This window comes from Mesoplodon bidens (genome assembly GCF_964165515.1).
Source record: "Mesoplodon bidens genome assembly, chromosome: 15".
NCBI classification, from domain to species: domain Eukaryota; kingdom Metazoa; phylum Chordata; class Mammalia; order Artiodactyla; family Ziphiidae; genus Mesoplodon; species Mesoplodon bidens.
The window spans coordinates 37824696-37837365 of record NC_138171.1 but is presented as its reverse complement, the minus strand read 5'-3'; the positions used below and the strand labels follow the sequence as shown (position 1 = coordinate 37837365).

Genomic DNA, 12670 nt, shown 5'->3' with positions numbered 1-12670 from the left:
CTTCAGTTGCACCTGAGCAGCTAGGGCTGAGTGCTGAGATATCGGGTGTTTCCCCCTCCCTGGAGGAGATGGATCTGCGGATGGATTTGTGGGTGAGTGGGTGGATGGATGGGTAGGTGTGTGGGTGGGTGTATGGATGGATGGATGGATGGATGGATGGATGGATGGATGGATGGATGGATGGATGGATGGGTGGATGGGTGGATGGATGGATGGGTGGATGGATGGATGGGTGGGTGGATGGATGGATGGATGGATAGGTGGGAAAATGAGTGGCCAAGTGTGTGAGTGGATGCATGGGCTAGTTGCAGACTGGCCCAGGAGTAACTTCTCCTCAAAGGAATTTTCTAAATCTCTGAAATGTGAGGCCCTGGCACCCCCCAGAGGCCAGAGTCTCTAACTACCCATCATCCCTAAAGCCTTGGGCACCAAGTCTTGAGAAGCAGGGACATGGACCTCGATAAAGTTAGGGGTTCTAGGAAATAAAAAAACCTAGGGTCCAGTGCTGCCTCTTCCCCTGACTTACTCTGGGACCTTGGGAAGGTTCAACCTTCTGAGGCTCAATTTTCTCATCTGGATGCCTGTGCTGGTAAGTGGTTTAAACAAAATTATGTGTGGAAAGTGTCTGCAAGGGTTACCTGACACATATCAGGTGCTCACAGGAGGAAATTTCCTTCCCAGAGGCGGCCCTAGGACACGCATGCACCCACACACACGCCCGAGTGCACACGCACACACATACACACACACACCCAGCCCAGTACGGAAGAGGGGCAGAGAGTGAGACCCTAGGCCAGATCAGACAGGAGAGGCAGATGGAGACACATTTATTCTACAGGAGCTCCAGGCTCTGGCAGAACTGGCCCAGCCTCGGGGGCTGGGGGCTCAGGGAGCGGGGACTCACACTAGAGCCCCGAGGCCTTCTGGGGCTCAGCCTCCTGGGCCTGGTCCAGCTGGGCTGTGTGCTCAAAGGCAGCCTGCAGCAGGTGGGAGGCGAAGTAGGTGGTCCAGGTGACAAGGTAGGCCAGGTGCCGGGAGGTGACTGCTGCCATGCTCTCCACACTGCAGTGCAGACGCTTCAGCGGCGCCGGTGTCCCCAGCACCACGCGGTTCTCCAGCAGAGCCTGGAGGGGACAGGTGGATGGGCAGGTGATGGCCAGGAGCTCACACGCTGTACTACCTGCTGCCAGCCTCCACACCCCACCAGCCCAGGCCCAGTGCCCCAGGCCTTCCCTCCCCAGCCTGTCCCACACCCACCCCACCCACCTTCCTGGGCAGCTGGCCCAGGCTGCAACAGTGGGCTTTCTGGCAGTCTCCAGGTCAGCAGTAGTAGCAGCCCGGCAGCCAGCATCAGGCTGTGCAGATATGACATGAGCAGGTCTGTCCAGGTGGCCGCAGAGAGGCCCAGCTGCTCCCAGGCACCCAGCCACTTTGGGGCCAGGCCCGAGGCCCGGGCACAGCCCAGCACACCTGTCCACACCAGCCTGGGCGCCTGACACACCAGCCACACAGGGACTTCTATCAGTGTCAGCCCAGCCTGTAGAACCCGGCCCACGGGGAAGGCTGAGATCTTGGGGTGTGGGTGGGACTCCTGGGCCTCCTGGGTCAGCCCTGACAGCCAGTGGTTAAAGAGGGTGGTCTTGAGGGGCAGGAAATTGCAGAGGTGGGCCCGGTTCTGGGCCAGCTGCAGGAGGAGGAGACGACCACCACCCGTTGCCACTCACCTGGGGCAGGAGCCCTCCCTGTCCCAAGTTTTATTGTGGGGGTGGGGATGCCAGGCCGCCCTGGGCCAGGCCCTCCCCCCTCAATTCCCCCCCCAAAGAATGATCTTTATCCGTCACTTGGAAGGGCTCCATTCTCAGGAGGGGGCTTTAGAGGTGTTTCATATCATATTTGATTTTCTTTCCTTTGGGTTGTTTTTGTTTGTTTGTTTGTTTTGTGTTTTGCATTTTGTTTTTGTAGCACTAGACGGCTTGCAGGATCTTAGTTCCCTGACCAGGGATGGAACCCAGGCTGGTGGCAGTGAAAGCGCTGAGTCCTAACAACTGGACCACCGAGGGATTCCCTTTCCTTTGGGTTTAAATGGTTATTTACAAACCTCCAGACTGAAGGAGGTTGACTTATTACTGTCATCATCATCATCATCATCATCATCATTATATAAGGAATGACGATCGCCCTCAGCCCTCTAATCCTGCAGGATTTGAACCCAGAGCATTTCCTTCTCCCAAGCACCTGGGATTCCTTCTTATCAGTTGCCTCTTCGTGTCATGACAGAGGCAGTGCCATTAGGGGTAGACAGGTGTGAGGCACAGGGACAGTGACAGAATGAATGACTGACCTACTGTGAGGGGTGAGGGGGTGGGGAACCCAAGAAGATGTCCAGATTCCTGTCCTGGGTGACAAAGTAGATGTGATGCCTCCCATCCACTGGGAGAAAGAGTGGGCCTGGATGGGGAAAGAGGCTGAAAATGAGACTCACTTGAGTCCTGGAGCTGAACAGCCCCTCATCAGAGCCCTAAAGCCTCTAGCCCCGAAGCATCGCCAACCCACCAATCCGGACCCCACATGCTCCGGTCCAGAGGACCACCTGGAGCCCTAGGGGACAGTGTGGAAGGCAGTCCCCCGGGGTTGGCTGTGTGCCCCACGGTGGGCGGGATCAGCAGAGCCAAGGGGGTGGAGCAATGCTGAAAAAGGAAGGAGGTCCAGGGGTCCAGCTAGGAGAGGAATTAAGATGGAAACAGGAAACAGGAGCTGCACCTCCACCCCTCAGCTCGCGAGGTAGAAACCAGGAAGGAGAGAAACCTGTTATATCCCACATGATCCTATAAGATAGGCTACAGGAGACGAAAGAGAGGCTCAGAGAGGTGGAGCAATTTGCCCTAAGTCACACAGCTAAAGAGTAGAGTAGCTGAGATTCCAGTCCAACCATGTGTGCCTTTCTACTGCCCTGTGTAATCGCCCCTTTCTCTGCCACAGGAGCAGACTCAGGGGACCTTTTTCTGATAACTCAGCCCACTGAGGAGTTGTGATTTGGAGACATGACCCCAATGGTAAGCATTTGCAAGTTTGAAAAAGACAGATGGGAAGGGCAAACTTAACCCACAGGAGTGACCCTCTATAGAGAAAATTCCAGCACTGTGGCTTGCAGGTGGGGCTTCTGAGAACTGTCGGATTACTCCGGGAGGGAGGCAGCCACCTTGTTTCACCTGCGGAGTCCAGCAGCTCTGAGGTGGCCCTCGCCCCCTGCCCCCCAAACCCCACTCACCAGTGTGGAGAGCTTCACCACCACCAGCAGAGTCCCCAAGAGGCTGGATCTGACCGGAGGGACAGCCTCCATGTCTGTCCCTCCTACCCCTCCTCCAGGTGGGAGAGGCAGGGTGACCTCTCAGATACTGCAGGGTGGGGGTCAAGTTACCACGGGGACCCAGCTGCTGCAAAAGGCTGTCCTTTACCTGCCTCCCGTCCCATTGCTGAACGGAAACTGGGATATTTGTCTTCCACATCCTGTCGACTTCCTAACTGGAGACTGCTCCCGTGGACATCAACTCCACGAACCTCCCGTCCACCCAGCACGGGCGGCCAAGGCAGCGTGAGAGCGCTGTGCCTTCCCACGTCCTTCCAAATCCCGAAGGAGCAAAGGCCTGGGATATAGAAATCTTCACCCCCAGGGCCTCAGGTGACAAAATGTTTGGAGGCAGATGGAAGCCTCAGCCACCCAAATCTGAAATCTCCTACCTAACCCTTCCCCCCATCCATCCTTCTTGCATTTTGCTAAAGGTTGGTCCCCAGTCACAGAAGCAGAGAAGTGCGGCTGTGACCTTTATTCTACGATGTCAGTGGGTTCTGAGATTCAGTTAGAGGAGGGCAGGAGAGAGAAAATGTGCCCACAAAAGGCCTCAGAGGATCCTGGAGAGAGGCATTCTCAGAGGGAAAGGGGGCACTTGGCTGAGTGAAACCCCTCAGGGCCACAGGCTGCCTGGAGCATCTCAGAGAGGTTTCTGGAGCCATGAATCAGAGTCAAAGGCTTAGAAATCTGGGAGAATCCAGAAACTTGATCACAGCGTTTCCTGCATTGTTTTCCTGTCTGGGTCCCAGCAGATGCCCCAAGATGCTGCAAGATGAGGCTCTCACACCTTTTAGAAGATTTTTAAAGACGCCCTCTGGTGGCAGGGTCCTGTGAGTGCAGGGCACCGTGAGCGAAGGGCCCCTCTGCCCTGGCACACAGCGCGATTCCAGTCTCACTACCCTCCTCGGCCAGGACCCTTGTGCAGGATACGACCCGCCCAGTTGTACATGGCAACCTGCCATAATAAGTCCCTGGAAGGTCAAAGACAACCTTTGCCCAGGGCAAGTCCTGTTCACCCATTTGTTTCCTCCCCACGGGGCAACAGCAGCGGTCCAGAGGGTAGAGCGTGAAAAGTCCCTCCACTCTGTCCTCTGCCCTTGCCCCTCCCCTACCCACCCTCTATGTCTCCAACACTATGTCCCTGAGGGGTCGCTGAGGCTTCAGAAAGGCCACCTTGAAATAAGTTTTGAAGGATGAGTAGGAGTTTTCCAGAGAAGAAAGTATGAAGGATGGTCTGGGCAGAGGGAACAGCATGATTCCAACAATTCAGTATTACTAGAGCATAAAGTAGGAGGTGGGGAGGAACACGAGGTAGATGGTGAGGTCAGCAAGGACCACATGGGTCATAGAATATTCCATCAAATGATAGGAGCCATCGAAGAGCCAAGGCAGCAAGGCACTGGACATCAGCGGGGACTTTACAACAGTCCCTCCAGCTGCATGAGGAGGCTAGACTAGGGCAGAGAAGGGCTCTTGGGGGGAAAGGGGGAGATCTGATAGGAACCCACAACAATAAGCCCTCCAGGCACGAGATGATGGCAGCCAGGACGGGGGCTGAAGTGGACAGATGCCAGAAACGTGTGGAAGGTGGAACTGACAGAGTTAGAAGCTGTCAAGTGTCAAGAATGGTGAGAGGTCCAAGATGGTACCCTAGCTGCAAGCTACCAGTCGGCCTGCTGGGGTTTCTTGGATGCTGGTAGAAGGCACAAGACTCATGGGTCAGAGAGGATGGACAATGTATTACAGCACTAGCAGTAAACTGGAGTATAAGTATTTTGCTTTGGCTCTTTGAGTCCCAAATCCAAATGACATGAAAAGGGGCAGATGGTACCTGTACACTGAATGGGTGAATTACAGAAGAGAAACCCTGAGCTTAGGGAACCCCAATCTTTTCTGATGGGCAATAAGCAAGCCTGCCCTTTGCTCCTGAGAGAGACATTATCTTTATCATGTTGGACCACGCCTGTGCTTTGAGAAGAAGTTACATATTCCAAGGCATGCTGGAAAAGATCACCCAGAACAAAAAGCAACCATCTCCTCTGCAGAAACACAGGAGACCTGGGGGGAATTGTTTCCCAATAGAAGTTTGAGGAAAGAGAGGTAAAGCAAGGCAGGGGTCAGGGGTTCCTCCTCAGAAGGCTTGGGCAAAGGGTAGATGGAGGTACTGCCCACTAAGGTGGGGGTTGGAGGAGGAGCAGGTTTTGGGAAGAGCTCGATTGCTGGGAGTCAGATGATGGGGGCTGAAACTAGCATTTGCAATTTGTTTTCCATCCTGTCCCTCCTCCCCTCTTTGGCTTGCCCCCCACCATGACCCCTGTTAAAAAGAAACAACAGGCTCCAAATGGAGTCACTTGTGCTAAGTCCCTCCAGGACTTAATATTTAACCTAATTGCAATTTCAGCCCCCAGGAGTGGAATTTTAAGCCAATCCATCTGGAATTTCCTGGTCAGCACTAATGAGGTAATCTGCCTAAGACCCCCTGCCTTCCTCTATGGGAAGGTGACCTGGCTCGAAATAATCCACCTTCTTAATTTCCTTGTCCTGCCCTCCTTCTGCCTATAAAAGCCTTCCATTTTGTACAGCTCCTCAGAGCACTTTTCTACTTGCTAGATGGGATGCTGACTGTTCATGAATTATTGAATAAAGCCAATTAGATCTTCAGATGTACTCAGTTGAATTTTGGCTTTTAACAGATTTGGTGGCAGTAGTGGGATCCAAAGCGAACTTCTGATGGCTTTTGGGGACAATGAGAAAGACAAGTGTGGTACCCGCACACCCCTTTGTTAGTTCATTGTCTTTCTCACCATTTCTGAAGCCAGGGGAAGTTCCTCATGACTGCGAGCTCTGCTCTCTTTGCGTCAAGCTCCTGGTCTAATTGGCTTTCCAGGTAGTTCCCCATTTGTTTGGAAACCCCAGCCCTTGATTCTGTCCCCAGATTCCATGTTGGGAACTGCTGGTGGTTTAGTCTGCAGTTTCCCATTTGTTTGGAATCTTTCCCCACATTCCACATTGGGAACTGCCATGGCTACAGTAGTTCCCCATTTGTTTGGATTCAGGCTGCCCTCTTCATTTGCTGAGGTCTGCTGGTTCAATGCTTTCCCCCAGTCCAAAGTTCCCCAGGAATTGGTGGTTACCAGCTGGAGTTGGATTGGGTCCAACTTGAGCTGGACTGGGTCCAGTAAAGACTATTGCTAACAGGAATCTCAGAAGCCAAAAAGTTGCAAAAATTGGTGGGTGCTGTGCAAACACTGGAGACATCGAAATCAAATTGGCTAGGAAGAAAAGTAGCTAACATCAAAGTAGACTGTTTCCACTCAGGACACTGGATCAAGATTTTATACTTTAACTAAACATGAAACTCTCTCTTCTTCCTCTCCTTTACCCTGGCATTGGCCTGGAAAGATAATGTCATCACCCATATCTCCCAGGCCATTGCTAGGGGGTGTAAGCTCTGGAATTTAGAACAATTTTTTATTTCAGGCTAGAAGATTCTAACCCCATATGCACTAAAAACCTGAATGACCCCTGGCTTAGGAGTAAATCCAATGGGAGTATGATCAGAAACCCTCTCCTTAACTCTTAAAACATTGCCGATTCCGTTGCTAAGACACTAGCTACCCAGCAAAGATCCTTAGACTCTCTGGCCAAAGTTGTTCTTTATAACAGGATTATCTTTTAGCTGAGCTGTTCTGTGGCCAACACCACCTGCTGTACCTAGAATGAATGCTTCTGGGGAAGCTGAAACTCAATTACATAAGATCACTGAGCAAACGATTTGGCTTAAAAAGGTGACTCCTTCAATGGGGTCTTTCTTTGATTAATTTGATTTTGACTGGTTTGGGTCTTGGAGACCCATGGCTCCCAAGTGCACTCTTAACATTGGGAATTATCCCGCTTATAGTTATAATAATATCTCTGGTGCATTTCATTCTCTCTAAAGCTTTAAAGGCATATTTACAGCTGCTAATCACCAAACAAATCTCCCTAAGACTGGACCTCAAAAAAGGAACAAAGAGAATGATTGACTAAAAAATTGTGAGTCTGAAGTCTGTGCAACCTGTGAATACTACACAGATTCAGCAACAAAGCAGCATCACCAAAAACTGAGAACTATAGAGCAGTAGGTGAGTGGTACTAACACTTAAAATTTTGATCACATCTCTCAGTTATGTTGAGAGTTTGATCAAAGGGGGAGAGTTGTTAGAAAGAAACAACAGGCCCAAAATGGAGTCACTTGTGCTAAGCCCCACCAAGACTTAATACCTAACCTAACTGCAATTTCAGCCTCTCCCAGGAGTGGTGTTTTAAACCAATTAGTCTGGAATTACCTGGTCAACACCAGTGAGGTAATCTGCCTAAGACCCCCTGCCTACCCCTAAGGGAAGATGACCCTGCCTAAATTAATCCACTGTCTTTACTTTCTTGCCCCGCCCTCCTTCTGCCTGTAAAAGCCTTCCATTTTGAACAGCTCCTCAGAGCACCTTTCTACTTGCTAGGTGGGATGCTGCCCTACTCATGAATTTTTGAATAAAGCCAATTAGATATTCAATTTACTTAGTTGACTTTTGGTTTTTTAACACTTGGCATCACCATACCCAGAATTCCACTGTCACTAAGGCTGAGCTGATCATCCTTTATATCATCTTGACCAAACTCCCTGGACCATGTGGTCCAGGCAGGAGCTGGAGACCTCATTCTGCCCCACTGCCCCCAGGGCTGCCCCTCAAGGTACCTACCTCTCAAGCTCCTTTAGGATGCCAGGCCCAGGCCTCAGTCTCAGCTCCAATCAACTGTCCCCCACCCTCACCAGGGCCCTCATCTTGGTCCCCAAGCTAGATTATAGCAAGGCTTCTCTGCGGCTCTCAGACCACAGAAGGGAGGAACACAGAGGGCTGGAAATCCAGTAACAGAGGTCAGAGATTGCTCCTGGAGTGTAAAACCAACACAGGACCTCCTCGTAACCTAGCTCAGGGAAGGGCAGTCCCAGCCATGCCGTCCCAAAGGCCAGAAACCCCAGAGTCAGAGTCACCCCATCACCTTCCCTCCTGACCTTCATGTCAAGACACCTCTGAAGGCCGGGACCATGAATCTTGTTCACTACTGTGCCCTGTGCCTAGAACAGCGCCGGGTGCATAGCAGGAACTCCATAAATATTTGTTGAATTAATAAATGAATGAAGGAGTAATGGCCTCGGAGATCCCCACCTGCCAGGCTGGAATGAAAGCAGCAGGAGCTGCTGCAGAAGGAGCCCCCCCACCCCACCCCCGGCTTGGATCCTTCAGTAGGGAGCCCTCCACTCCTTTCTCTTTCCTACTCAACACTTAGGTTCCAGGCCATCCATGAACTATTGTGCTATGTGGTATCGGGCAATACCTCCACTCCCTAATGGGATGGACCTGGTGGCATAACCGAATTATCAGTGGCCGCTGCCTTGCCTAACGCCAGGGGGCGCCATTCCCCAGTCCCTGCCCGTCTCCGCGGAGATTTTCCTCCCCGGCCCAGGACAGAGGCCGCGACAGGCAGGAAGCCCGCCTTCGACTTCCTCGCAGTCCCAGGGGCTCTCAGATGCGCTCCCTGAAGGTGCAGGACGGCGGCGCGACCGCACGGGGGCAGCAAACACCAGGGGCGCGGGGGCCCGCCGAACCCGAGCGCGCTGCGCAAATTGATGCAAAGTTTTCCGTCGCTGATTTTGTCCCTTCTCAGCCTGCGACAACAACCTTGAGTCATTCCGAGGAGCTCGCCCGGTGCAGGTCCCGTCCTGCCTGGGTTGCTGGAGGCGAAACGACCGAGAAATGTTCAGGACATTCTCCTTTCTTTCTCGTTCCAATATTAAAACTTCACTTTATTTCAAATCTTCATTTTTCCCCCCAGAGGTACGCAAAAATGATAAAATATGCCTTCAAACTTATTGGAATTTGTATTTTTTTTCTTTCTAAAGATGGCTTGATTGAAACCACTTAAATGCAAAAAAAAAAAAAAAAAAAAATCATTAGGGCTTCCCTGGTGGCGCAGTGGTTGAGAGTCCGCCTGCCGATGCTGGGGACACGGGTTCGTGCCCCGGTCGGGGAAGATCCCACATGCCGCGGAGCAGCTGGGCCCGTGAGCCATGGCCGCTGAGCCTGCGCGTCCGGAGCCTGTGCTCCGCAACGGGAGAGGCCACAACAGTGAGAAGCCCGCGTACCACAAAAAAAAAGAATTTTTTTACACAAAAATGAATGGAAATGCTTTTAAAAGTGTTCTTTAAAAGGATACAAAGTTGCCAAACCATCCCATTGTTCAAAAACATTCACCGCCCCAAAAAAAAAAAGTTTGGATAAATGGGAAAAAACACGTCAACACCTGCGCAAAGTCACACCTGCGTGGTACAAAAATCAACATGTGAAAAACAACCATGGCAAATAATTTTCACCAATTCATTTACTGATCAGTTTGTTCAGAACCAATGTGTTTCATGTGTTTGTTTTCTGCCAGCTCACTTAGACCTCCCTCTGGGATCTTCCACACACCCACACCCATGCCCATCCTCAACTACTCTCCCTGCTTGTTCCTTGTGTCCTAAAGAAAATGTTCCTCCACCCATCAAAGGACATTTAGGGTGTTTCCATATCTTGTCTACTGTGAATAATGCTGCAGTGAACATGGGAGTGCCAATATCTCTTCAAATACTGATTTCAATTCCTTTGAATATATACCCAGAAGTGGGCTTGCTGGATCCTAAGGTAGTTTTGTTTGTAATTTTTTGAGGAACTTCCACCCTGTTTTCCATAATAGCTGTACTAATCTACATTCCCACACGTGAGATGTAACAACATGGATGGAGCTGGAGGACATTAGGCTCAGTGGAATAAGCAAAACACAGAAAGAGAAATACCGCATGACCTCAGTTATATGTGGAATCTAAAAAACAGATGAACTCTTAGAAACAGAAAGTAGTATGGTGGTGGTCAGAGGCTCAGGAAGTTGGGTGATATTGATCAAAGGGTACAAAGTTTCCGTTATACAGGATGAATAAGGCATAAAGATCTAATGTACAGCATGGTGATGACAGCTGACAGTGCTGCACTGTATACTTGAAATATGCTAAGAGGATAGCTTTTATTAAATCTTCTCAACACACACACACGGTAACTATGTAGAGGTGACAGAAATGTTGTTTAACTGGTTTGTGGTGATCATTTCACAATGTATATGTGTATCAAAACATCAAGTTGTACACATTAAATGTATACAACTTGGGGAGTTCCCTGGTGGTCTAGTGGTTAGGATTTGGCGCTTTCATTGCCGTGGCTGGGGTTCAATCCCTGCTGGGGGAACTGAGATCCCCCAAGCCGCAAGTTACAGCCAAAAAAAATGTATACAATTTTTATTAAAAGAAAAAAAAATGTTCCTCAGTGCCCCTTCACTTGACCATTTAAATGATATTGTTGAAAGAAGTCATGCAGTCACCAGCCACTGGCCATACAGCTTCAGCCCCTGCCTCCCCACTTCCATGGCCACTGCCCTGGCCCAAGTCACTGGTAAACTCCTTGTTGCTGAATCTGGTGTAGAGACAGTAGGAGCAAAGCCAAAAGGTAGTGACAGCCTGGAAGAAATGTATGCAACCCATGAGACAGTCCAAGGACCAGTAGCCAGAATACACGGAATATCTAAGGAACACCTACATATCAATAATATAAAATCAAATGACTCAGTAGAACACATAGGTAAAGGCACTTCACAGAAGAGAAAAACCAAAGAGCCAATGAACGTAGGAGAAGATGTTCAACTTCATTAGTAAGCGAAGGAAATGCAAATTAAAACCACAATTAGGGGCCTCCCTGGTGGCGCAGTGGTTGAGAGTCCGCCTGCCGATGCAGGGGATACGGGTTCGTGCCCCGGTCTGGGAGGATCCCATATGCCGCGGAGCGGCTGGGCCCGTGAGCCATGGCCGCTGGGCCTGCGCGTCCGGAGCCTGTGCTCCGCAACGGGAGAGGCCACAGCAGTGAGAGGCCCACATACCGCAAAAAAAAAGAAAAAAAAAAAAAAAAAAAAAAAAAAAAAAAAAAAAACCACAATTAGATACTATCTCATACTCATTTGAAAAAAAAAAAAAAGTCTGACGTTTCACCGTGCGTGGATATGTTCATGGGCGACCAGAGCATCAGACACTGCTCATCCCCTGACCCAGCACTTCTTACCGTGGGTGGCTCTCAGACTTGGTTTTCAGACTTTGAGAGCCACCCACAGTAAGGAGTGTGCTGTACAAAGCTGCCCACTACTCAGACATGTGAAACTGAAACACGAAGTTAACAAAACAGTAATTACCCTTATTACGTGCAATGTGCGCATTTATTTTCTATCTATTTTATTTCACAACTGATTGAATTGTTTTCACTACCTCCTAATGGGTTGCAAACCCCAGTCTGAAAAGCACTCCTTCCAGAAGCATCCACCTGTGAATGAAAAAACATGTGCAAGACTACGTGTGGTAGCATTTTTCCATCAATTGGGAAATAAATAAACTGGGTGTATCTGTCTCAGGGATGACTAAGCAGTGGTTAAAATGAATGCAATCTGTGTGCATCAATGTGGACAGATCTCAAAAACACGGTGTTACATGAAAAGGGAAAGTTACAGAGTAATAGCTGTGAAATGATAGCAATTGTATAATTTTTTCAAGCCCATTAAGCAATATTATATGTTGTTCTGAACACATATACAGTGAAAATCTTTTTTAAGATACAAGACCTAGAAGGTCCCTGCCCATTTGTGATGGTAGCTGGTTCCCTGGAGCAGCAGATGGAGGAGGGAGAAAGTCAGAGAGAACGTCAGCTTCATCTGTCATGCTTTTTCCTTTTTTCTACTTTTGAAGATTCAGAAGCCATAATGGCAAAATGTTAACATTTGTTCATTCTAAATGGTGGATACCTCAAGGTTGAGAACAAGCCAGTCAAGCAAAGATCTGAAAGAAGTGATCCAGGCCATTAAAAAACAGCAGTGCAAAGGCCCTGAGGTCACCGTGGCATGTTCCAGGATCAGCAGAGGCCAGGATGCCAGAGTGAGGAGGAGAGAGGTTAAGGATGAGGTTGGTAAGGAACTGGATTTTAGGTTTTAAGCAGGAGGGTAAACTCACCAAACTTATACTGTAAAGACATCATTCTGGTTGGGCATGTTTTATTAACAACTAAAATTGAGTGATAAACAAACACTAAGGTTATTGTACTAATCTCTTTTTTTGTGTGTGTTTGAAATTTCCCATAAGAAGTTTAAAAAATAATAATATGATCCCTGGCTGCTGTGAGGGAAACGGACTGGGTGTGGGGACAATGGGGGAGGCAGGGA

General features: G+C 49.7%; 1 protein-coding gene across 1 annotated transcript; it reads right to left on the bottom strand.

The window, feature by feature from the left end:
* Positions 1-827: 827 nt before the first annotated feature.
* On the bottom strand, positions 828-3340 carry TMEM270 (transmembrane protein 270; the record flags this gene model as incomplete). Its single annotated transcript, XM_081256198.1, is given in 5 exon segments — positions 828-905; positions 909-1171; positions 1296-1312; positions 1314-1684; positions 3269-3340. Coding segments are annotated over 5 exon segments (801 nt in total).
* Between the last annotated feature and the right edge of the window lie 9330 nt (positions 3341-12670).